The sequence below is a fragment of the Phoca vitulina genome, unplaced genomic scaffold (assembly GCF_004348235.1).
Source record: "Phoca vitulina isolate PV1807 unplaced genomic scaffold, GSC_HSeal_1.0 scaffold19, whole genome shotgun sequence".
NCBI classification, from domain to species: domain Eukaryota; kingdom Metazoa; phylum Chordata; class Mammalia; order Carnivora; family Phocidae; genus Phoca; species Phoca vitulina.
The window spans coordinates 8,929,295-8,955,891 of record NW_022589722.1 but is presented as its reverse complement, the minus strand read 5'-3'; the positions used below and the strand labels follow the sequence as shown (position 1 = coordinate 8,955,891).

At 46.4% G+C, this 26,597-nt stretch overlaps 1 protein-coding gene across 1 annotated transcript in view; it reads right to left on the bottom strand.

Moving 5' to 3' along the window:
- The window catches only part of PLXNC1 (plexin C1), a 152,375-nt gene that overhangs the window by 9,367 nt on the left and 116,411 nt on the right, over positions 1-26,597 (bottom strand). Inside the window, exons 22-27 of the mRNA XM_032416709.1 lie at positions 16,358-16,535; positions 14,026-14,129; positions 4,243-4,297; positions 1,804-1,835; positions 1,604-1,711; positions 262-425 (exon numbers count right to left, since the gene is read on the bottom strand). Coding sequence (XP_032272600.1) covers positions 262-425; positions 1,604-1,711; positions 1,804-1,835; positions 4,243-4,297; positions 14,026-14,129; positions 16,358-16,535 — 641 coding nt within the window. The remainder of the gene's footprint in view (positions 1-261; positions 426-1,603; positions 1,712-1,803; positions 1,836-4,242; positions 4,298-14,025; positions 14,130-16,357; positions 16,536-26,597) is intronic.

Sequence of the window (26,597 nt, the reverse complement as noted above, 5' to 3'; positions counted from 1 at the left end):
CACATAAGGTATTTTTCACGCATTAAAGATAATAAAGTTTGTTTATTTTATCCTAAAGAATAGGATCTCAGCATAGGAAGGGTTTATTTCTTATTTAAAAATAGTAACAGAGGAAGAATCTGCTCTGACCTGATAGCTTACCACGCCAAAAGATTCTGATCTAGGGATAATGAATCCTGTGACTATCCATGCCCTCCTTTCAGTTAAGATTCTGTCCCAGATTCTGAAAATAGTTAGTAATCACCTACTGTTTGTTCCCACCTGTTTGTTTTCCAAATATGTACGACATCAGGATCTGTGATTTTTTTGTTTTCAGCTTGGGCATCCAAAAAGTCAAAAAAGTATTTTATAGCAAATGGGGCTCTGCTGTTGGGTAAACTCCAAATGCTTCTAAAAAGTTTCTCAAGCACAGAATGAATTGCCACCTGAAAGAGAACATCAGACTTGGGAGATTAAAAAAAAAAAAAAAAAAAGTAGCAGTTTTGAATACAATGGAAAATGAAATCCCAGTTCAGAGAAAATGATGTATATAAGAGAAAATATGTCAAATTATCAAATGAGGCCAACACTCACAGTATGGGACAAGGGCCCTGAAAATCCATGCCCAGGTTTACATTTGGTTCATCAGCTTCTTGCTGATAACAAGATTGTTTAGTCAACAGAGAGGATATCTTAGAAAAATCTCTAGCAGTTGAAACGTCAGTTGTAGGGCTGTATACAGAAACCAAGATGCCACGGACGTTTAGCTTTTATTGGTTATGTTCAGCCTGGAAAAACTCAACGTTGCTCAGTTCCCTGAATTTTTTCGTTGCATGTATTTTCATTATAGGTTTTTATTATGTACTTTCCAAAATATTTGAGTGTTTTACAAAAGCCAAATAGGCAGAGCTCTGTGGGACAGAGGAGAAAATCAAGAGCTCTGGCTGTCCCCTGTCCACTAAACAAATCTACTGAGCTCTAAGCATACCCTCTGCTATAATCTGAAGACGCATGCCCATCAGGAGACCAGGGCCAGGTGTAGATAATAGCATTTATATTGCTAGTCATTTCAGGAAAAAAGAAAAAAAAGTATCACCACAGACTTCTGTTAATCCCACTACAAGCCAGATAAAGTAAAATTTGCTTCTGATTTGGTATTCCACCGGCTTTTACATCTGACATTTTTATAGATGAACAGCATCCTTAACTTTAAAATGAAAAAAAAAAAAAAGATTTACTAGGTTTATAGTGACTGACCCCACCCTTCATTTATTTGCAATTCAGAGAGGGAGTTTTATTGCTCATCTATAATAACAAGTAAACAAAAACAAGTAATTATGCCATCAACCTAAAAAATAACAATAGTGAAATGGTAGGTAAAGGGATTGGGAACAATATTAAATCCCTGATTGAAGACACAACAGTCAAAATTTGTAAAGTGCTGTTATCTTCGTCATTTATAAAAAAGAAGAGGGTAGGAAGTGTTTACAATTTAAACTTTCATTTTGCTTTGCTAGAAGGCACAAGGGATTTGTAACATTTTCACACTTCAGTGGAAATTAAGTCAAACACATCATACACCCCCAAGGTAGCCATAAAAGCACTCCCAGAACAGTAAGTGTACCTTGGTCGACAGCAGCTTTGTCAGATACATTTCTTTTACTTTGAACTTGTGTTTTCCTCGATGTCTTTTTCCTTGCACATCTTGGAATGCTTCCGAATCTGGTAAAATCTAACGGGAAGACAGAAGCGTTACCCACGGAGACCGTTCATGCTACAGAAGGCATCCAACTCAGGGGCAAGCACAAGAAAGCCTGAACTCACCAAATGGCAGTGGTCTTCTGAGTATTCCACATCTGAACGCCAGAGAAAGGGAGAGAAAACAGTCTATTAAAAAAACAACCACGGGCTAATTGGCCTTCTCATAAAATGCCCCATTTGTGCTATGAACAGAAGAGGTTACTCGAGCTCTTCCACTTGAGCTCTTCATAGCTACATTTTTTTTTCACCCTGCTGCATGTTAAGATCTTAACAACGTGAAGACAGAATGGGCCAGGGCCTGGAGTAGGAAGCAGGTTCCCAACAGGCTGAGTGGTCCCTTGCTGGGGGTGGGGTAGGAGAGGTTCAAGCCTTATTCATTAACAAATGCACCCGGGGCACCTACTGAGTGCCAGGGGCTCCCAGGCAAAAGGTAGTGATAAGACAGACCTAGTTCCCTTCAATGGCGTTTACATCCTAGCCGATGAGAAACTTTCTATGACTAATTATACAGTTATTTAACTGGAATTGTGATAAGGCTTATGAAGAAGTATATGCTAAGAAAGTAACTAACGAGGGTCCAGCCTACTCTGGGAGGTTTCTCAGAGGAAGGGATGTTGGAGCTGAACTTAATGACTGGAGTTAGCCAGGCAAATGGAGGAGACCCTAAGGCAGGAAGAACCGACGCCCTCCTGGGATCCAAAAGAACGGCAATGAGTTGGAGCTCCCAGAGCAAGTGCGAGAGTGGCACAGAGTGAGGACAGCCCTGAAAGAAATGTGGCAGTAAATGGGGGGAAAAGAGGGATTAAGGCACTAGGTTTTTTGTATTGAAGATGAGGGCGACTAGAACACCTTGAAACACTAAGGAAAAAACTGCAGTAGGCAGAGAGCTATAGAAAGTTTAGGGGAGAGAAGATTATCTGTGGTGTAAGAATGTGTGGAAGGTTGGAAAGAATGGGATGGAAGGCACAAGTGAGAGACTGGCCTTGGACATGAGGAAGGAAAACCCTGGAATGCCAGGGGAGCCACAGAGAAAGAAATGGGCAGACACAGGTGGGGTGGGAGGTTTGGTGCTGGACGTTGAGGGAGTTGTGACTCCTGTTTTCTCTGTGAGGTGCAGGATCAAATCAGCTGCTGACAGAGCTGTGTGGGTCAGAGAGCTCTGAGGAGAGAAGGTAGAATTCTGGAGAACACAGAGTGAGTTACCTAGAGAAATAGTGGGTGTAGGCTGCATTGAGGGTCCCCCGTCATGTGGGCACCATGAATTTATAATAACTCCAATCGTACTTTCCTCCAGTGGCTGCCTGGGTATAGTTCAGAAAAGGCCAGTAGTTGGGTTCATCTAGGGCTGGGGTTGTGACTGAGACAGTAGTGAAAGGGGACAGGGGCAGGAGGTTTGAAGGGTTAGCAGGGGAGTGATCAAAATGATGGTTCTCAGCTGAACTGGACAGGGAAGAAGCAGAGGCATTGACTGCCGTGAGGTCCCATGAAGAAATCCAAATGCAAGATCCCCAAAGAGCAAGCTCTGCCAAAGGCCTGATCTTTGAAGCTTAAAATACAAAGCTCTTCCACTTTTTATAACACAAGGACACCAATTCCCCTATGCCAGAATGACCATCACCCTCTGCAAGATGCCTTCTCTCACTACAGCCAGATGTAATGATGGACTGGGGGGTCCCCAAAAGGGTGTCTTACAACCTACCAAATTATCCTTTCCATTTAACTGGAGTCCCTGCATTCCCTGTTTGCACTGACTAGGTCTTGGGACCTACCAGGCTGCCCTTAGTATTGAATCCAGGAATCATGAAGCCTCTCCTCCGGTTGTGTGTGTGAGAAGTCCTGTCGGTGAGGCTCAGAACCCTTCTAAGGGCTGAGGACTGATTGTCTTGGCTGGGGTATGATTTCTCTGGAGACCAACCTGAACCAGGATCTAGGGTTTTTCTCAAGGCACCATCACAATGTTTTCTTGTCCTGAGGCTATCAGGGAGGTGGTAGAGAGTTTAGAGACTAGCTTATAGACTTTCCCATAAAAGCTCCCCATTTGGTTTGTCTCGATCACTTTCTGGGAATTTTGCAGATGCTATCAAAGATTTGGATTTCTAAGTAGATTATCTTGTTTGTTCAGCACTTGCAGGGCTGTGTGACTATCTACAAGCTTCCCTCTTAGTTTGCCAGAGGGGTCTCCTCTATTAGCCCCCATCCTACTGAGGAGTTGGCACAGAGCGAGGAAGGCTGAGATTCTGTCCTGAGTTTAGGGCTGTCAAGAGGCAGCAACTTCCTTAGTACTGGGCAGTCCCGGCCAACTGCTCTTTACTGTTTCCTGTCTGCCTCCTTGCAAGGCTCACATTTTTAGGAACAGAAACAGATCAAATGGCTTTTCTCCGATTTCAGAGAATTACATAGCAACAACTCAGTCTCACCTTTGTGACAATACACCTGAGAGAGGCAAAAAGCGATACTTTAGAAAGGTGGGTGAGATCAAAAGGTTAACATTATATTGGTTACCTGAAGGAAAATTTGCTATCTTCTTAAAGACCTTTATAGTGGATCCATTTGATATCTGAAAGCAAAGATAAAAAATATATGAGTTTTCAAAATTTAATGTATTTCTCAACTTCATCCAGGAATTAGATAGCTGGATGGATCTTACATTCTCTCACTTATTAAATATTTATCAAGAAATTCTGTGTTCTGGGCACTGTGCTGGAGGCTGGGGCTGTAATGATGACCAAGACACTATCTCCACCCTCAAGGAGCTCACAGTCCTGTGGAGGAGATGGACAAGGCAGTGAGGTGTAGTGAGGCTGGGAGAGGGAGGCCAGGGTCTCGGGGCCAATGGGAGGTGGGCCAGCCCTGGAGGAGGGGAAGATGAGGCTGGGCTAGGACGTACCCCAGCCTCTCAGAGATCAAGAGAGCCTTGGGCCACTAACTTTTTGAGGTTCCTACTATATTAAGAAATGCTGAAACAGGTGTTCAAAAACTGTTATCTAGACCAGGTGTCTAATCCTATGACAGAGCAATTTCACATCTAGGTATATGCCCAACAGAAAGAAGTACATATCCTGATAGTTAACTATTTGTAATTGCCCCATATTGGAAACAACCAAATATCATCAATGAATAAATAACTGGGAGTATGTCCATACCACAGAATACAGAACAATGGAAGTGAGCAAATTATTTCTACACACTACATGGATAAACCTCATAATGATAATACCGAGCAAAAGAAGCCACACAAAGGAATGTATACTGTGTGATTCCATTCACATAAAGCTAAAAAAAAACCTAAATGAACACAAAAACAGTCAAACTACAATGTTAGATATTTGCAGGAGAGAGAGGGGTTAGGGACCAGGAGGGGACTTCTAAAGTACCCATAACGTTCTACTTCTTGACCTGAGTGGTAGTTACAGGACGTGCTCACTTTGTGATCGTTCATCCAGCGGTACACTTATGATTTCTTCTCTTTTCTGCAGCTATATCATATTTTTAAAAAGGAGCTTTTGAAATAATAAGAATTGCATATACTTTTAAATAAAAACTTTAAAATTTAAGTATAACTTACAGGAAGGCACTTAACGTTCACTAATATTAAGTGTGCAGCTCAGTCAATGTTCATTTAAATAAATACCTATATAAGCACTACCCACATCAAGATATAAAATATTTCAAGGTCCCAAGAAGTACCCCCGTTATCTCCTCCCAGTCAGTTACCACTGCATCCTCAGCCAGAGGTAATCACTGGTCTGACTTCCATCTTTTCTTGAACTTCATTTATAAATGGAATCATATAATACAGCTGACCCTTGAACAACATGGGGGGTAGGCGGTACTCCCCCCCCCTGCACGTTTGAAACTCTACATAGAACTTTTGATTCCCCTAAAACTTAACTGCTAACAGCCCGATAGGAAGCCTTACCAAGAACAGTCAATTAACACATATTTTGTATGTTTGTGTATTATATACTGTATTCTTGCAATAAAGCTAGAGGAAAAAATATTAAAATCATAAGATACATTTATAGTACTATACTGTATTTATTGAAAAAAATTTGCATGTAAGTGGACCTGCACAGTTCAAACCCGCATTGTTCAAGGGTCAACTGTATAAATATATTCTTATGTCTGGCTTCTTAGGGTCAACATAAGGTCTGTGATGTTTATCCATATTGTTGCAGCTACCAGTAGTTCTTTCTTTTAAAATTACTTTGTATTATTGCATTGTATGAATATACTACAAAAAAACTGCCATACAATAAAAAGGAAGTATTGATACATGCTACAACGGGAACCTCAAAAACAATATGCTAAGTGAAAGAAGCCAGTCACAAAAGACCACATATTGTACGATCCTATTTATATAAAATGTCCACAATAGACAGATTTATACATACAGAAAGATTACTAGTTGCCTAAAGCAGGGGTCGGAAGAATGAGTGACTGCTAATGAATTCAAGTTTCTCTTTGGGGTGATGAAAATGTTCTAAAATTAGATTGTGGTGATGATTGCACAACTCTGTAAATGCACCAAAAACCATTGAATTGTACATTTTAAAAGGTGACCTTTATGGTATATAAATTATATCTCAATAGAGCTGCTAAAAAAAATTGCCACAGATTTTAAATTCACACATTTGACAAATAAATGCGTTTACCACACTGACACACTATTGCAATGCCCATGTATACCCTCTTTTGTCAATAAAGTCAAGAGTTCTCACCTGAGGCCTTTTGGAAAGACTGTGGAACCCAGTGCCAAATGGCCCTCCAGTGCAGCCCTCCCCTACAACCAGCCAGGAGAAGCAGCACCCTTCAGGCCAAGGGGACTAGATGCTAAGATGCAGAGGGCAGCCCTCACCGTTCTGAGGGGCTAAGTCCACAAAAATTTAAGACAAAGGGGCCTTGAGGAAGAGGCAGGTCAGGGATACACAAATCCTTGCCTTCATTCTGGGATTGTGGAGGGAGGATTAACGCCTTCGCTTTAGAACACTGTCAGCTCAGTGCTTTTCCCCTCCATTCTCAAGTTCTAATACTACTTTGGACCCAGCCTTCCCCAGCTGAGAAAAAAGTAGAAACCTAGAATTTCTCCTCTGGCCTGCTGCACATTTCCTTATCAGAATGTACAAACCTGCCTAGCAAGCACCAAAGGATTAAAGCCGAATCTCCTTCAGGTTGCACCCACAGAGGAAGGAACACAGAGCAGAGCCAACCCTGCAGAGACGCCCCGAGCGAAGCGGTCCAGCCAGCTGTGCCTAGCCACCTGCTGCCTTGAGGCCAGGGGCCCCCAACCGCTGGGGTTCACGACATCTCGGAGGGAGCGGGAGTACTGGGCGGGGGCTGGCTGGGCCATCAGGCCTCCGACAAGTGTCTCCAGCGTGGATTCTGAACTCTCACTGAATTCTGTCCTGCTGTTATTGCCAAACATCCTTTCCTTTCCCCTTGAGCCATTCGTTGTTTTCTGGCTGATTTTTCCACTCTCCTCCATATTTGATGCAAGTGAACACTCGGCACAGGCACCCCCCTTAGCAACACTCAGACACCAAGTTTATGAGAACGTTTGAACAGCGTTGCAAAGTTCCTCCCCATGAAGAGCTGGATATGCTCGGTTTCTAAGCCAATACGTATCTTTTTATAAAAGGAAGCTGGTAATTCATTCTGGGTAATTGTCAAAGAATGAATCCCAAATGGATCCTGTTGAGTGTTGAGCCAATACTCCACTACTGTCAGATGCTTTGTTTTGCTCAACGTGCGCACCCTTACTCTATAATCACAACCACCACGGATGGGCCTTCCCGATAAGGAGTGCTGCCAAAAGTTCAAATGTCTTTTCAAGAGCTGGCAACGACTCACTGCTGGCACTGAGCTCAGGCACTGGGAGAGCGCAGACGCAGCTTGTACCAAGGAAATTCTACTCTGAAATTATCTCCCAAGAGCAAGTGCAAAAGCATTTTATTAGTGGATGAGTTGTGTGTGTGTCTGAGCCTGTGTATGAAGTGTATTTCTAACTTTCACAGCTGCTCTCCGGCTGGAACACCACCCCCCCCCCCGCCACGTGACACTAACGCCGTTGTAAAACAGAAACTAGTTTATTTACAGATGTTGGGGAACAGGGTCGGGGGGAAGGTTTCCATTTTCTATTTTGCATAAGTCAGCTCCTGCCCAGTTAAGGACAGAAATGCCTTTTTGAAAAGTGCCACAGAATCTAAAGTGTTAAAAGTATGATGCTGTTTGTTCCATCTGAGGAGCTCCAAATGCTTTCCTAAGAGTGACTCATTAATCCTCCTGTGCTCCTGTGAGGCAGGGAGCATCCTCTGGACCCCTACTTTAGGAATGAAAACCAAATTAAATCAAAGAAAGATTAATGTCACTAGATGGATCTGCGACAGGAATGTTTCTCCAGCCAGAGCAGAACTGGTAACACAGGGCAATTTCAAATTAAATTCCTTCCAGTCTCACAGTGCTCCACGATTCAAGGAGACAAGAAGGCTATACCCCTTCAATGATGACTGGCCCATGTTGGAACAGGGTGGAGAAAACTGTAGACTCCTCCATTATCAGCATTAGGAACTATGACCACACAGGGCGAAAAGGACTCATGTCAACAATGTAAAATCACTCCTGAAATAAACAGAAGGTACATATCCTCCAATGTGCAAGTGAAGGTGGGATTTCTCTGTGGCATAGGTTGAAGAAAATTCCATAAAAATAGATTTTCTGCATATATAAGATTGAACTTATATTTAACCTTACAAAACTGCCATTTTTGTATATTAAAATGGTCTAATATTGGTAATTTCATATTGTTTAGCCTAAGAGAAAAGCTGGAATTTTAGCCTAAGAATTCTATGGAAAATTATGAAATATTGTGATACTTTTTTTCTCAAAAAAAAGGAAAACAGAGTAACCAATACAAATCACCATGTGGAAACCCTTACCGGTATCTCTCATTCCTAAAACGTATTATACGAAAACAGAAATTTAGGGTGCCTGGGTGGCTCAGTCGGTTAAGTGTCTGCCTTCGGCTCAGGTCATGATCCCAGGGTCCTGGGATCGAGCCCCGCATCGGGCTCCCTGCTCCGCGGGGAGCCTGCTTCTCCCTCTGCCTGCCGCTATCCCTGCTTGTGCTCTCTCTCTCTGACAAATAAATAAAATCTTAAAAAAAAAAAAAAAAAACCAGAACTTTATTCAACTAGCGTTGTCCCTGCGACCACTCAGCAATTCTGCTCTCCCCGCCTATCCCCTTAGCTCTTCTCACTGACACACCAAAGCTGGAGGCAAATGAAAAAGAATCTTATTTCTCCGGGCCAGAGGGATACCCTTGCTCAGTCCATTAGCAAAGGAGGCTCAGGGCTCATCAGAGCGTTTGGAAGGGACCCATCAGAACATTCTCAACACACAAATCACACGTGCGGTTTTTGACACCCAAGACAGAACCCCAAAGGATTCTTGAAACTGGTTAAAATGCCAGTAGGGCTCCTGCTTCTTCTTTGGGTACTTGGAATTAAGCCTGGGCCAGTAGCAGACTCCCTCTGAGGACTATTAGAGAGAACCCTAACCTTGTCCCCTGGGAGCGAGCCTGGCCTCCAGGAGTATGCCTGAAATTGGGAACTTAAGCACTCCCCTGCTTTTTCTTGGGCTCTTGGATGCTGAAAGAGGCCTCCTATCTGACAAGGGCAACCACTGTCGTGTTCAAGGAATACTGGATGTCAATGATGTTAAAGCAGAATTAGAAGGAAGGAAGCATTTTGATAAACTCACAGACATGAGGTTCATCAGAAGATTTTAAGAGACATTACCTTTTCGAATTTGACATCAGAGAATGTAACTACCAGGATTTCTCACGACATGGTCCAGTTCCCTAGCCAAGGCTGCCTTTGAGGCCGGGGCCATGGGCTCCAGGCCGGGCTCCAAGCAATGAGAGGGGCCACTGTCTCTAGCATGATTCCTTTTGCATCTGCTTCTAGCCTTGGAGCCTCAGTGAGAAGAGCCACGTGAACTCGGTCAAGTTTCTCAGCCTCCCTGTGCCCTAGAATGGGAATAATGACAGGCTCTACCTTGCCGGGCTGTAGCGAGGACTAAAGCAGTGGCTGTTTGTAAGAGCCCCTGGAACAGTGCCCAGTGGACAAGAAGCACTCCCTGCGTGTTAAATAAATCACCCACGCTGTGAGAGACCTTTAGAGATAGTCAAATCCCTTCACTTTAGTGTCACGGATGACACACCTGATTGGAAGGACCCCTGACTTCACCTAGCAGACACTTTGGAACATTCTTATGAGCTTTAAATGTCATCTGAATGACAGCTTTGGCATTAGCAGGGACCACTGTGGCATTAGCACAGGCCTGTTACGAGAATGTTCTTCAACACCACAGTGGTTAGCCGTCTTTTCTGCCCCTCAGACTCTCACAGCTCAGAATGAGAGGTGCAATCTGCAGAGGACATTTCCTGCCGGACACAACACCTGTTCCGCCCACCCGATGCCACTCTCTAGCAAGGTGTGAGGGCGGTAACACCATCCAGCGAAGGGTCACACGGGGGTGCGGGGGAGGAGAAGAGAGCCTGGACCCAGAGACCCCCCCCCACAACACACACACACAACTGATCTCATCAGCTCCAGAACACACTGTAGTTTCCTTCATAGTAAATGACACACAGCAACGGTCAGTTAAGGAAGCGTTTGGGGAGGATGTAATTATAGGGGAGAAAGATGCCTCTGGCTTAATGTGTTTGTAGAGACGCTGATTTTACCCCTTGTTTGCATGGGACAGGAGACTGTAGCAGAAATTTACCCTCCTCTGCACTCATCTGATGGAAAAGGAAGGCAAGAAGAGCACCTCCATAAGATTGTTGTGAATGTGAACTGCGCTTATGCACGCGAACGGCGCTGTGGTCATGGTAGAAAGCAGTCTTGCCCATGCCCAGGTTTGGCGAGGATGCCATCCCATAGAGGACAGAGCATGGCCAGCAACTGGGGGCTATGGAGGTTGCATCTGGCCCATGAGATTCTATATTTTTGCTGTGCCTTCAGATCCCCTCTAGAAACCTGTTCTTCAAATATTTGGACAGTAAATCATTCAGAGGAGACCAGCTACACTCTGTTTGCCCTAAGGACAGAACAGGCAAGAAGAAAGAGCCTCCCACTCCAGCAATAGGACTTTGTTTAGATAGTAGGAGGAACTGGCCGTCACTAAAGATTAACTTTAAAACCTAACTAATTTGGGCTAATTGGAGGGAGATGAGTCTAAATCACTTAAAATTCTGAGTTAGACCCTATTTTTAAATGAAATATAGTTTTTTGCTTTCAAGCACTTACAGTGACTCAAACTAGCATGCTTTAGTAAATGAATAAGAGTGGTAATTAGCATCTTGTCTCTTTGGAGAGAAACGCAAGCTCCAGGAGAAAATTTTTTAACGAAAGGGCAAAAGTAAGCTTCAGCCTACCCCTGTCAAATTACTCCAGATTTTAAATCTGCGGGGGATCTGCTAAACTGAGTATAGATTTAGGTGGCTGAGGGTGCTGGTGGATACTTTTTTCTGAGCAGTCTTTGAAAAACAGGGCATTTGAGATGGTCCAGGCACAGAGAGCACACGGCCGGTGACCTCCCCAGTTTCCTTCAAGCTCTCTGAGTTTATTTGCCTCAAGGCTTAGCTTTTTAAACATAAGGAGAATCCTTTAAGCCCTTGTGTCCTAGTCTTGTCATTTATTACCACCATGTGGCAATGCTAGGGTATGAAGCCAATAAATCATTTGGACGGGAAGCAACTCCAGGCCGGATTAATTTCATTATCATCCTTAAGCAGATAGGTGTCTAGCACGGCCGACGTCTCCAGTGAGGACTGATGTTCTCTCTGTCCTGACAGCCTTCCCCTGGCCTTGCGGACAGCTACGGTGGTTCTTCCCTTTCCCTGCTGGAGGGGCCTGTCCTGCCTTTTCCTGTGAAGGGCAGTGCGTGGACACACCCCCTTCCTCTGTGGCCCACCTCGCGCCCCGCGGTTGCTGGGGGACTCCAGGAAGCCTGACCAGGGTGGCCCCGCCGTCCCCGCACAGCTGAGCAAGGCAAGCGCGTCAGCCAAGAGCACCCAAGGAGGGCGTCTGTGGCGGTGTTCCTTCCAGACTTGCTGAGACAAACTCGCTCCCCAGACGCAGGGAGGGAAGGAGATGGCTGCCAGGTGGCAACCCTGAACTTCAAACTGAAGCCACGCTAAGCCCCCCCTCTAAGGACCTACACGCGCAGGGCAGCATCCCCGCCCCTACCCCCTCCTCCTCTCCATTACATCCCCTCTGCGGCAGTGCGTCTCATCTCGGAGTGTGGCGCACAAACAGGAAGGTCCCCCGAGGAGTTTTACAAACTCCAACAGCTCTTGGCGAGATGACTCCAGGGTTGCAAAGTCTGCGCTGCAGGAGGGTGAGTACAGAGGCGAGTCGTTACTCCGCAGCGTTCTCTGCCGGCTGCTCTCCGGCAAGGGCTCCAGGGACGCACCCAGCCAGGTGTCACCCGAAGCAGCTATGCCCAAACTGGCTCGGGGAACCGCTCAGCCCAAGAGCCCAAGGAAGAGGCGTCCCCTGTCCTCTGTTCCTCAAGGGTAGTCTCTGCTTTGAGGGGAGAGCCTGCAGCGTCCGAAGGCCTTCTTGTGCAAACACATTTTCCTGGGACTCCACAGGCGTGAAAGACAGGCGGCGCCGACTTTCCAGGTGGCCCGGGCAGCTGCTCCTGCGGCTCCACTACCCGGAAGGGCACCCGCGTCTGTGATCTGCGCCGCCATCCCCGAGCGCCATCTTGACCCTCCTTCACCCAGAAACTCTCCCATCGGCGTGGCTTGCGGCGCCCAACCCCTGCCCGTCCCTGAGTCCCTCTGCTCGTCTCCGTCTCAAGAGCCACGACGTCATTTCTGGCCAACATCGGGCCTCACCTGAAATTCTTCTAGTGCCAGCTTCCAAGGGCCTCCCTATTACCAGGTCTGCACCTCTTCTATCCATGTTCCATACCCACCACAGGCATTTCTGAGCCACAAATCCCTCAAGATCCTCCAATGGCTTCTTGGGCCTATTTTGGGGACCAAAGTCAAACTCCCGACGAAGCTGACAGGGCCGCCCAATGTGTGCCTCCCCTTCTCGCCTCCCTCCCCGCTTCTCTGCCGTCCTCCCTGACAGGCCGTGGGGGATGCTGGTTAGGCCGCAGACCCTGGGGCACTGTCTGGGTCCAGATCCTGGCTCTGCCGCTGGCTAGCTGCTAGTACACCTCCCCGCGCCTCGGCGTACCCATCTATAAAGAGGGTTGATAACGGCGCCTACCTCAGAGGTCTGCTGTATAAAGGATGGAATAAGCCCAAAGAGGGCGCAGTGCCGAGGACAGCGTCTGGCAGAGTGAGGCCTCCACCACGTTGGCTGTTGTTGGATTGCTGGCTCCCACCGCCACGGCCGCGCCTCTCGAGTTTCAGCCAGCTGACAAGACTCTCTGTGCAAGAACATGTGGGGTGTGCCGGCGCCCCATCCCGGCCCGGTTAAGTTCTCCTCCCTCTTCAGGTCTCCGCTTAGTCACGGCGGCCTCCAGGAAGCTTCTCAGCTGCTCTGGGCCACAGCACTGCTACGCCGTAGGGGCTGCCTCCGTCCTCGTCTCCCCTGCCCCCCCTTCCTGAGGCGGTAGGCTCCCTGAAGTCAGGAGCTAGGTCTCTCTTGCTCTTGCATGCAACCCCAGCCCTCGGCACAGAGCACATATTCAACAAAGATTTGGATAATGTTGCTGAATGACTCCCACGATCCCAGCATGTTCAGGAACCTTCCCTGCCTCCTTTCTCCTGTTCTGTGCAGGCTTCTCCCGCACACAGATCTCGGATACGGGCACCCCGTACCCACCTCGGCACTCAGCCAGCATGTGGGTCAGGGGCCACAGGAGGTATGACTGAGTGCTGTAAACAAACAGGAAATGTAGAACTTCCTCAGAAAAAAAAAAAAAGGACCCTACACAAAGGTTACGTGGTTCTGTGAACACCGTGGAGAGCCGTGAGGTGACGTTTCCCACCCAAACTGCAGGATGGAGAGCGATCAGTCGCATGAAAACAAAGGCCTCACAGAGGAGGACCCAGGGGGACCACACACCACGACAGACAGGGATTCCTGGGCTCTTCCAAATGAGCAACTGAGAAAGCAATCTGCAAACTATGCCAGAAAACGGTGGGAGTTGTGTAATTTTTTTAAAAAGAATTGTCCTGGTTTACCTGGAGATGATCTAATTGAGTCAGGATGGGGCTCGGGGAAGAAGACGTCGAGGGCTCAGCCCCGCTCTTACCTCGTAATGGCCGATGGTATTTAGCTTAGTTATTCCATCTTCGAGAATCACAGATGAACTGTCAATATCCAGCAGTTCTTTTTGTCGTGTCCCCACTTGCAGCTCTGGGAAGGAAAAAAAAAAAAAAAGAGAGAGAGTGTCTTTTGTTCTCCTCTGACATTATAGTGAGAAAGTTTAAATGCTACTCTGTAATAACAGTAGCAGTTATTATTTAGGGATACAGGTTAAATAAAGTGGTTAATATTTGTTTGAAGATTTGGAGATATCTCAGCCAGACAGCCTGAGTTTTGTTGTGTTTTTGTTTTGTGTTTAGGGCTTTGACTTTTAAGACTATGTTTCCCTGAAGCTTATACTCTGAGGCTAAGCCTGGAAGTAAAGCCAATGAGAACAAAATAATGTATCCTTAGAGGGACGAAGCTCTGCAGAAAATTCCAACAACAAATTTGTATGTTCCCAAGCAGGTGCACTGTGAACGGTCTCCTGTAGGTCCCTGTGTGGGAGTGCGCTGGTGGGCTAATATTCCAAACCACACGCCTCCAGCTCTTTTATGGAGGTTGCCAACTTGTTCCCTAGGGCCAGAATGTGGCCCACCAATGTGTATTTTTGTGTGTGTGTGTGAACCTTCACAGTGTTTTGCTTATTACTAATGTCAATTCAGCACCAACAGTCAAAGATGAGAAAAATTCAGACTGAGTTCTCTTTTAAAAAATGGGATCCTCCGATATCACTGACCCCAGCGGCCTGCATGCAACCACTGGCTGAAGCTACGGGGCACTACCCCGTTAGATGAGGTGTCCTGCCCCAGTGAAGTTGGGCCCCACCATTTCCTGGTGTCCTAGGTGGGCCAGCACCCCTTATTTTTGACAGTCGCTGCCCCTCCGGGCCTCCAAGTTCGTGAGCCTCTGCTAGAGGAGGTCTCCCACAGCGGCTCTGGGATAGGATTTCAATACAACCTAAGGCTGGCTTCGAGGGTTTGCCTTGGTTTTCCGAGGCCGGCCGTGGAGGTCGTTTGCAAGATGATCACGGCAGCAGAAGCCTGACAGGCTGGGAGGCTGTGCTCCCATTTCCCATCAGACTACAACGTGAAGCCTCTAGGAGACTTGTTCTGCTGCCTGCCTTCCCCTATCACAAGGAACTGAGGGGCTCAAGCCCAGGAATGGCAAGAGGATGCTACTGCTTACTCCGCATGGCAGGACTGAGGCCCCCGGGCTGTGGGCCCCCTGTGCCCAGCTCCTGGCAGCCAGAGCCACACACTGGCGGGAGGCAGGCTCACGGCAAGGAAGGTGATGGTTCTGGGTCAGGTGACAACGGCCTCCCGTCTGGGGCTGCCTCTGTGACCCCGCCTCTAACCAAGTCAGCTACCTCGGCCTTCAAGCGTCCGACAGTCCACCCAACAGAAGGAAACAGAAGAGAGGCCGAGGAGAGGGGCCTTGGCGGCCCTTTCTTTGAAGCCGAGTCACATAGTTGCAGCTCATCTGCCTGGCTTCCCGCACCTGCCAGGCCCTGCCCCCAGGCTTCTCTAAATGGCCATTTAGCGGGAGCTTTGGCCTTGGAGGGCCAGGTGGGATGATTTTAATTGCCTGCTTAGTCGGGGCTGCAAGTCTACATTGAGGGGAGATGGGCCTTGTTACGCTTGTCTGTCACTGCTGTGATTTTACTCTTCTTTCCTGTCCCATTATCTGCTATAAAATCCCACGACAGTCTCTGGGGAGGGCTGCAGGGAGCTCAACTTTAAAACAGTGATGAACATTTGAGTGGAGTGGAACTCTGTTAGCTCGCTCAGGCATATGCTCTCCTTTGCAGATACCAACAATGCCCGAGAACGAATTCATAGCAGATGCTGCTTCGGGGTGGGGGGAAGGATGGAGAACGTACTTAATGCAGGATGCGATTAGCAGAGAGGAAGATGACCTTTCTAGTGTGCTGGAGTTAACACCCAGAGTCTGAGCCACCCGCTAATGACACACTCCATATCACAACAAACAAATCAAATGCCAACGCGAAATGCAACACATAGAGAGGGCGCGGGGTTTACGCCTTTTTGTACTTCGTGATGCAAGGTGAATCCATTCAGTCTCAGGGTGAGCAATCTCATGAATCTGATTTACAAACATAATATTTTTTTTAAAAAACCAGTGTCTTTGAAGGATAATGCTTCCTAGGAAGAATCATGCTGCTCGTGGGAGAGCCGTGCAGGCTCTGGGCCCCCAGACGTGCCCCCTGGGAGCTTCAACAAGCAGAGACTTACATGCCATGGGCAGGGAGAAAGGGAGAGATGGTGGGAGAGACGTTCACCGGGGACTGGGATGAAATAGCTCCTTCATTGCCTTACCGAGACCAATTTCATTCAGCTGAAGTCCATAAGGAGAGCCATTTTTGCTTAGGAAAGCCTGGAAAATCTTTTCTTTGGCTTGGCCTATGGTGTCACAATCAAGAACATTGACTGAAATGTTCCGACAGACATCTGCACTCTCATTTTCTGGGATCTTTTCAAAGATGACGTTTAATGCCTGCAAGAATACAAACAGGTTTCCAAGTCTATTAGATAACTGCGATCTGAAAGGCATTCGTAAAAGACACAAACCTTGGCGAGTCCTACTAATACCTCTGACAGCACATTAGCAAACACTGTGTCGCATTATACTACTTTAATCTTTTCTCGATAATCCATTCTTTTCAGGGATAATGGAAAGGAAAACAGAAAAGTGAAAACTCTCATTACAGAGCAAGCACTGAATAAATATATCTGAGAGTAAAACATATATACACATAAATATTCTAGAAGTGGTGACTTCTAATTTCATCCTCAAAAAAAAAAAAAAAAAATTGGAAAAGCTTCCACAGCAGATGAGGGCAGGCTGGTGATTATCTGTTTTATTAACAGGACCACAGAGTCCCAGAAGTGAAGTTCCAGGTGACAAGAAAGGTCAGGGGGTCCCCGTATTGATCCTGCTGAAGGAGGTCACTTTTTAATGTGCAGCATTAATGACAAGAACATTTATCTCCCCCCTCCACTTCGACATCCTCAGACAGCTTCCCAAGCCCTCATTAAAACCCCAAGGTCCCCACCCTGTACTATTATTCTTGCATGAATTACTTTACATTTCAGCGCTGTTATTTAATGTTTCATCAGTTAACACTCTCCCAGTGCAGCAAACCCTCAGAATCGGATGGATGGGGGAAGGAAGGCAGACTTTCGTGAATGTGTGAAAAGACAGAACGAGGAAGTATTTCAAAACAAATTGAAAAGCAATTTCAGGTTTACTCTGAGAACGTGCGTGCGCACACGGGCACACACACAGCCTAACACAACAAAGTTTACCTACTACAGCTCCTCGGGGGAACCGATTCAGGGAAAGGCTAAGAGTATTCTGTAATTAGCATAGCACACAGTTTGGATTTGAAGGCACCTTGGTGATCGCAGAATCAAGGGTCTGGTGTGAAATGCACGGTGAACCTGGCTACCATGAGGGGATGTAAAATGATTACTGGAAATGTTTTTAAAAAATGGAAACACAATTAAGGGGAGATTGGGGATCCTTAGGATTCACTCAACTTTCAAATGGGTATAGTAACAGTACGTGCTTTCTAGTGTTGTTACAGAGATTAAATGAGATGATGCACGTCACAGGCTTGGCATAGGGCTGGACTGCTGGGAAGGGCTCGATGCTGATGATGAGGATGATGATGATCAAAGTGGTAAGTGATGGTTTCCTGTAACTTTTCAGAATCCTTACTGTGGCTAGTGCTGTGTGCCTTCCTTAGGAGACTGCGAGAGCCCGCCGAAGCTGAGCAGCCAGGGCTCAGACTCCACGCCCTGTGCCCAGCGGGGTGAGCAGCCGTTCGGGGGCCAACCCCTCAGTTTCCTCTGCCGCACAGTGGGAGTCACAACGGCAAGTGCCCCTGGGCTCCGGTGCTGATGAACTGAATTAACCTCAGGGTGCGGAGCACAGGGTCCGGCTGGCGAGCCCTCAGGAGATATGATGACAGAAGGACCAGGGACGTGGGAGAGGGGATTGCAAACTCTGGGAGGGTCTCAGAGGCATGTCTTCTTGTCACGGCCTTTACACCTTGCTCCCGCACTCCTGCTTACAATCACATGCAGTAAACTTTGGTCCAGTCCCAATTAAACGATTAACACTCTGAGGCCGTGGAGTCTGAACTCTGGGGTTAAGCGGGGATCTCAGCCCCGCAGTTCCCTTCTTCCCGAGAGGGTCCCTCCCTCGCCTGCAGTCTGGGCACACTGCGGATCGGGGCCAGTCACAGCCAGGAAGGGAGGCCAAGCGCCCCTCCGCGCACAAACCCGGACACACAGGATGGGACAGAAGGCCGGGAGTGTTGGCAGGAGGGCAAGCGCTGGGCGGACCGTCTAGAAGGAACCAGAGTCCTCTCCCTCCACCTTTCTGGTTCAGCACATTTATTGACACCCTGCCAACTTCACTTCCAGGCACACCTATTTTAACCTTCCCAACATCCTGGCTCAGGGGCTGTGCTCTTATTATCCCCATTTTTTTTTTTTTTTTTTTTAAGTAGGCTCCAAGCCCATTGCGGGGCTTGAACTCACGACCCTGAGATCAAGACCTGAACTGAGATCAAGAGTCAGACGCTTAACTGAGCCACCAGGCACCCCCTACTTTATTAAGTAGTATTATCCCCATTTTTGAGTGAGGAAATGGAGGCACAGAGGGGCCAAATAACCTGCACCGGGGAGGCCAGTGGGCACCGCAAACCACTCGTGACGGGGTTCTCCCCGCCACTCCTGCTCCCACCCACAGCCCAGGAACCCTGGGCCTCCAGGAGCCCTGTTTTAGGTCAGGCTGGGAGCAAAGTCCTGAGCGAGACTCCCGGCACAAATGGGGGTTCTGGAGGCGTAAACGCGGGTCCTGCCCTCACAGTCTGTGTAGACCTGCCCGTGTCTTCCCACATATGTCTGCGCGCACAGGGGGAATGGGGGTGGTTACACTATTTCACGGGGCTTCCAAAGATAAAGACAACTGGAAAGCACCTTTTAATCGGAGCTCCAGCGATCCCAGCTTGTTTAATAGTTTGATAGGTATTTGTGAAATCACACTCTGTGACTACCTATAGGGCACCATTGTCTTTAACAAAAACACCTCTTTATAGGCAATAAATGTTCTACTTAAAAACATAACCAAAAGGAGAAAAAAAAATCTTAACTGGATGTAAAATAATGTAAATCTGCCACTGCCACCACAGCTAGATGGGTGGAAAAAGTAAAATGGTATTTGACAGAGGCCACAGGGGATTCTGAGAGTCAATCCAGACACACGTTGATTTTGTATGCTGCTAACGCTTAGTGCTCCAACAGCAATTTCCTAAAGTGTAAGTGGGGTCAGGGGCTCCCAAAGTGGGCCCTACCTCTTCACCCCACCCCAGGCTCAGAGAGCACACACTGGGGTTTGTCCGCCATTGGGGAAGATGCCCCATGGAAGCGCCATCTCTCCCCTTACAAACCCATTTAGCCAGAATCTTCCCTGTGACCTACTCAGTGTTAGGGGCTGGGGTATAGGATAGACCTTAAGACATAGTCGTTGTTTTTGGATAATTCACAATACGTTTGACACACTAAAGCATCATCTTTGAAACAGTATTTAGCCACCAGGTGCAACAGCATCCCCCTCAGTCAGTGTTGACAGAAAATTCAAGAAGGAAGGACAGGAGGGCTGAGAGCTCTGAGCACAGGCATCAGACCATCTGGATCATCCCCTTCTGGTACTTAGCTGTGAGAGTGTGGGTAAGTTATCTCATTTCTCTGAGCCTTAACACTTCCTTTCCTTCCCCTTCTCCTCCCCCTTCCCTTCCCTTCCTTTCCTTTCCTTTCCTTTTTCTTATAAACTCTACACCCAATGTGGGGCTCAAATTCACAACCCTAAGATTGAGTCACATGCTCTACCGACTGAGCCAGCCAGGCACTCCTACACTCTGTTTCTATTTAAAAGGAGTGACAAGGTTACTAAATAATGACATAATAATAGCAAATTAAGGAGTGCTTCCCATGTGCCAAGCACTATTGTAAAGTATGTCTGTGTATTTGTATGTAAGAATCTCAGAAACCTTATCTCATAGATTCTATTATTCCCATTTTACAGATGACAAACTGAGGCACAGAGAAGTTACGGAAATTGCACAAGATCACCCAGCAGGAAAATGGTAGAAGTGGCACTCTAGCTCCATGTTCTTAAACCTTTGGTGATCCTGCCTTTTAAAATATGAAAATGTTTTGTAAACTAAGCACGTCCAGATCTATAGGATGGCAATTAGTCTTCAATACCCACAAAAGGCTAAAGTGCTCAAAAATCTATACTGATCTTTTCTCCAGAAATCTGTCCCTGAATAACTCTGGCTTTCCCTATTTCTTTGGCATAAATGTATCAACAAAGCTGGGACAACAGATATGGTTAGTGGTATATGGCCATGTCACCCAGTTCTGGCCAATGAGATAGAAAGGGAAAGGGTTTCTACTCTAACAGAAGGGAATTGTAGTGCTTGGAGCTGTGGCAGCTATTTTGTGACTAGGTGGGAGGCCGAAGAAGAGCACAAAGATGGTGACCCAGATGAGCAGATGGACCAGCCTTGGGCTGCTCACCTCCCAACTTTCTGCTCTAGAACACAATTCCATGTTCTTACTATTTCAAGCACCATCATTCCGGTTTTTCTCTTACGTACAGCTGAATGTACCCAACCTGACAGAGCTCACTTTGTTGATGCTAAGTTAGCTAAATTCACTCAGTGATACCCATCTACTTTGCACCTGTTGTGAACAGGGCATTGCAGAATATACAAAGTAGAAAGCTAGCCCGGATTCTGACTGGGAAGTATTTGAAGACTGATAGAACAACTGTGGGATGTATACAAAGAATTCTAATACCAGGTAGAAAATAGTAGGTTAGGTAGAATGCTTTAGGGGTTCAGAGAGAGATTACTTGTAGCTTAGAGGAAGTTTTTCAAAGTGAGAGAAATCAGAGAAGGCTGCATGGAGGAAGGGACATTTGAATTGGGTCTCGAAAGGAGCTGCATGAGCAGCAATACATGAGGAGGCCCCTGGACCATGACATACTTGGCTTCAGTTCTAATTGGTGAATAACAAGCTTAATCTTTTATTCAGGCTACTAGGTCAGGAAGTCTAGATAAAAAAAAATCCCACTTCCTTTGGGTAGAATGGAGGGTGGAGGACTTGAAGAACCGTGCTTGCCCTTCCAAAATCACCATCTGCCGTCTGAGGGTTTCCATTACTATTTATGGAAACAAAAACTGAAGACGAGAACACTGTTTTAGGTTTCTAATAATCATAGTCAGCTCTCACATACAGCATGTTGAACACTTACCATTTACTAGTTGTCTTACATGCTGTGCTAATTCATTTAATCTTGCTCTGTGCATTTAATAACTGCTCAGTGAAGTGGACACTATTATTAGCCTCACTTAACAGATGAAGAAACTGAGACAGAAGGAGGTTCAGAAATGTGTCTGAGATCACAGAACTGCTGAGGGTCATCACTAGGATGTGTCCATACTCTTAGCAAACCCAAAAGGCCAATCAAGGTGATAAACATCCAACGGCAGTCCCAGTCTGCCCAAGATTCTTGATAAATGCTCTTAGAGCAGACAGGTTGGATGCAGACAGCCTCGAAGAGGAGGCTGAACCTCCCTGGCTTGGCTTGGCATGGAACCCCGTGGAATGCACTCAGTCTGGAGGACCCCGTGGGCTGCTGCAAGTACCACCCACTGGCATTTTTATGGAGCTCACATTCACCCAGAGGAAAGAGGACCTTTCCCAGCCTCTACCACAGCCTGCTGTGGCCACGTGACTACACTCTGGCCAATGAGACTAAGCAGATGTGTTCTGTGGCAGCCTCTGGGAAACTTCCTCAAAAGACAGCTGGTGACCATCTGTCCCATTTCCTACAGCCCTACTGATGTCCTGCTGGCTGGAATGTGGAAGAAGGCTGCGTGAGGGGTGAGAAAACACTTTAGACCATGAGGTGGCCTGAGGACAAGAGACTGGGGGGCCTGGGTCTGTGAGGATGTCCCAGAGCAGAGGCACCCACCAGCAGCAGACTGCCCACCCCAGAACTTCATGTGGGACAGAAATCAACTTCCCTGTTACTTGAGCCCCAGGTAGCTTGCGTCTCTGTTTCCTGCAGCAGAACTGAATCCTAATGGATTCAGTAATGTGCCTATTACCCAGAAGGGTTCTTGGAAGGGTATTTGGAAGATGCATGGCCCAGAACCCAGAGAAAGGACCAGACGGGAAGGACCTGGTTCTTCTGTAAGCAGGTCACAAACCAGCCCTTTAGGTAGGTTGTTGCTCAGATTTATCACTGTGATCTCCTGTTCACATCTGTCCAGTGGGATGCTGTGTGCCAGATTGTAAACACACAGATGGAGGCATTATGGGTAACATTTCTAATAGTAACACGAGCTTTTAATGACAGTGGATTCAGCTACTCAACTCCCCGTATCACCCATCGTCAGTAAATCACCAACCAGGAAGAATGGTGAGAGGACACTGTGCTTAGTAGACCTTACAGTTGACGACAAAAACTGCTCAGACAAGAAAAACAATTATAAATAAATGATGAGAACTTCTCTAGCCATCTGACATAGATTATTTTCTGACCTCATAACAAGCATACAAGTTCAGGTTTTATGATCACCTGTTTCTAGATGAAGAAACAGGTTTAGAGAGGCTTGGTGACTTGCCCAAGGTCACTAACAGCCCATTAGTAAAGGGGTTGAGCTCGGATTCACACCCACGACTGTCTGACTCTAACCCCGCCCCTCTCGTGCACTAAGCTACACAGTAGCTAGACGTACAAGACGTACAAGTACGCAGATTCACTAGCGGCTTTGCCCACCACTCCTTCACACAGCTTGGTGGTTTAAGGTATCAAGGAGATAGAAAAAAATACGGCCGTGGGCGGGGGGGGTGGGGAGCTGGCAAGGTGACTCAAAGGCAGGGGAAGAAGCATTTCCCCATACATTTTGCACACTTTGGTGGGGAGAGGCTGATCCAGCTACCTTATTAACTCCTCAACCACCTTCTTGGCTTGTAAGGGCAGAGATGTTGCTGCATCCTTTCTGTGGTGTCTTATAATACCTAGAAAGTAATTTTAAAAGAATGTATTACAAGCCAGCCACTTTATCACAAAAGGTCTTAGGCCAGTAATTGCTTTCATTAAATAAAACCTATAAAATATATTTTTCTAATTTCATATTAGAGCCAAATGAAGGTCAAGGGAAAAGTATGGGGGCGCCTGGGTGGCTCCTTCAGTGAAGCGTCTGCCTTCGGCTCAGGTCATGATCCCAGGGTCCTACTCAGTAGAGAGCCTGTGTCCCCCTCTCCCTCTGCCTCTCTGCGACCCCCTCACCCCCCACGCTGGCTTGTGCTCTCTTGCTCTCTGTCAAATAAATAAATAAAATTTTTTAAAAAAAAGAGAGAGAGAAAAAAAATCTGGTTCTTATACCCAACTGGATTTAGAGGGGGTTTGGAGTAAGAGAGAAGAACACTGCTTCCAGAGGTTCAGTAGAAGCAGCCTGAGCCCAGAGCTGCAAGTGCAAGGCTCAGAAGCTTCTGAGCTGAGGTTTTCCTTAAGCTGGAGTTGGCAGCCCTGGGACAGCTACCGGATGCCCCCTGTAATGCTGCTCTTGGCTGCCCTACATCCCCTCTCCCCTCCTTTTCCTTCCTGCAAAGACAGAGAGCCCAAAGATTCCTGGATCAAGGAATTTTGCTTGCCCCCCAGCAGAATAATGAGGAAGGAAGGCCTTTTCCATCTTGAAGAAAAAAATTAAGTTAATGGAGAGAATTTCCTCAAATGTAAGTTTCTGTCATAAAATTTCTATACTTGCTAGCATTTGCTAACATTTGTTCATGATAGAGTCAAGTAAGAATCTGTCTTATTTAGCCCAAAATGACTGGTTTCAGTACTTTCGGCTTAATATGAATATGTAACAGTTTGTTTTTTGGCAAAGCACGCCCATGAATTTCAGACTGATGTAGGGTGATGAGGCATTTCCACTGGTGTGTCTCCAGAAAAAGAGGAAAGAGGCCAAGGCTTTTGGGGTTTTAGGGTTTAGGGGGAGGGCAGATTCTAGTTCTTTTTCTCTATTATGTCAGGCTCTAGATTAAGAGCTGGCAAACTTTCTGTCAAAAGCCAGATAGTAACTATTTCAGACTCTGCAGCCTATACGGTCTGTTACCTCTACTTCACTGCAGTTGTAGCAGGAAAACAGCCAGAGACAACAGTCAATGAATGTGCATGGCTGCGTTTCAATAAAACTTTATTTATAACAACAGACCGCACGGCCACATTTGGCCCACAGGTTCTTGTTTGGTGATCCCTGCTCTAGACAATGGTGACTTCAAATGGAATGCTGACTTTGACAATGTCAAAAAAAAAAAAGGAAAAAAATGCCTTTTATCTCCACGATTTGCTATACAAGTTACCATTCTCTGAGGAGTAGAAGTATAAATAAGGATCCTTAACAATGAAGTAATAAAGTCACATTTGAGCTATAAAGAAGGAAATTAAATACCTTTGTATTTAGGTAACTAAATTATTTTCTAATCCCAAGATTATGGGTATGAGAAGAAAGGGTATGAAGAGGAAAGTCATTTCAAGCACTCATTTAATGTTAATTTTTCATTTTCCACTGCTTGCCATCAACTAGGGAATGACTTACCTAAATGATTATAAAAAAATGGTTTCACTTCTTTGATCAGGAAGCTCAGAACAGTAACTATGAAGTTAGTAATGGTTTCAGTATTATTGCAAGTCATAATGGAAATGATTTGCACTATGGTAGAGAGAAAAAGAAAAAAAAATCCTAAGAACTGTTAATTAACTTCACTGTTTCTCCACAAATGCTAGGAGTATTAAAAACAAGGTTGCTGAAGTGCAAACATCAGGATTTAATGAACAATGGGATGTAATTGAAGTAACAGAGAATGACTTAATCGGGACAGTGGGTTGTTTAATTATGGGGATAATGGATCTTCTGAAAGGGACAAACTAAATGGAACAGAAGGAGCTGGGGAGTGGTGGGGAGAGCCGCTGTGTTCGAGGAAGCGTGGAGACGTGAAACTCTCACGAGAGGTAGTGAGCACTCTGTTACCGAGGAAATATTTTATTAAACAACAGGACTGTCCCCGAAATGTAACAACTGGGTGCAAAAAGACCCAGTGGGGCAGGCTGGCAGAAATCGTCAACAGACCATAGTGCAGGTGTAAAGATTTCTACAGGCATGTATCTGCGCTTTTTCTAAGAATTTCTAATAATCTTAAAGACTTTCTTATAGATATGAGAAGGAGGGCAATAATATGTTTGTCAGAACACTGTTTCCCAGGGTGCCAAGATGCTATCTCTCAGATACAGCAGATTGGCAGGCTCATTTCCTGGGTTTAAGAGTTCAAAAAACCATTTCTCGCTTAACTTTGATTATAAGTCAACCTTCTCTTGCTAATTCAGCACACTTGCTACGAGTTATTGGGTTTTCTCATCTCCTCTTGAAAGTGAAGCCCATGTCCCTTCTCCCGTGTGGTGTACTTTCCTGGAACTGAAATGCTCATGCCTTCCTTAGCTCTCCCAAAGTTTCAGGCCATCTGCTCTGAAATCACCCTCGCAACACAAGACAGGGTGCACATGAGGCCGGCCCGAGATTCTCCAGCAATGAAATCGAACATTGCCTAAAATGTTGCAAAGGGAGAAAAACCACGGAGCACTCAGGCTTATTCCTGGGCCAGCTGTCAAATCTAAATCCCCTGATGTTGGAGGAAGACAGAGTCCTGCGTGTGCGCAGGCCCTCCCCTATGCGGGCATTCGGGGGGATGATCACGTCAGGGCAGGCTCTTCACCGACCACCAGCCTGCAGCGCCGTGATGGAGGAGGGTTCTTGCCATACTAGAGCAAGTGTGACTGTATGGAGCTTTGCTCAGATTTGAGGAAAGACAGAGGAATTTTCCTCCCAGGATGCACCGAAGGGTTACTTCTCCGAGCCCATTTGTCAGTATAATGATTTCATGTATAAGGAATTGTACATTCCTTACATGTTCTTCATGTCTTCATGTTCTAGAAAACACCCCATACCTCAGGGAGAACATATCCTAATCTTAGAGGTGTGAAACCTAACTTTCAGGTTGTTATGTGAGGTGTTTTTTTTCTGAGAACCGAGCCACACAGGAGTTCGGGGCCTCTTTTAAATGTGTCCCTGTCATGGCACCAGGGTCTGGCATTTCAAGTTGCTAAATGTGGCTGCTCTTGATTTTTTCTCTTTTCTTTCCTTGAAAGAATTTACACACACACACACACACACACACATACACACACACACACAGAATTGAGTTTGTTCAGCATACCTTGGTTTTCAATTACATAAACCACCTCAGGCAAATTTAGAAAATCAGGATTGTAAACCACTGGGTATACATGACTGGGGTGGGGGGTTGGGAGGGAGGTAAGAGAGAGAGGGAGGAGAGAGGGGGAGAGGGAGGAGAAAGGGGGAGGGGGAGGAGGGAGGAGAAAGGGGGAGGGGGAGGAGGGAGGAGGGAGGAG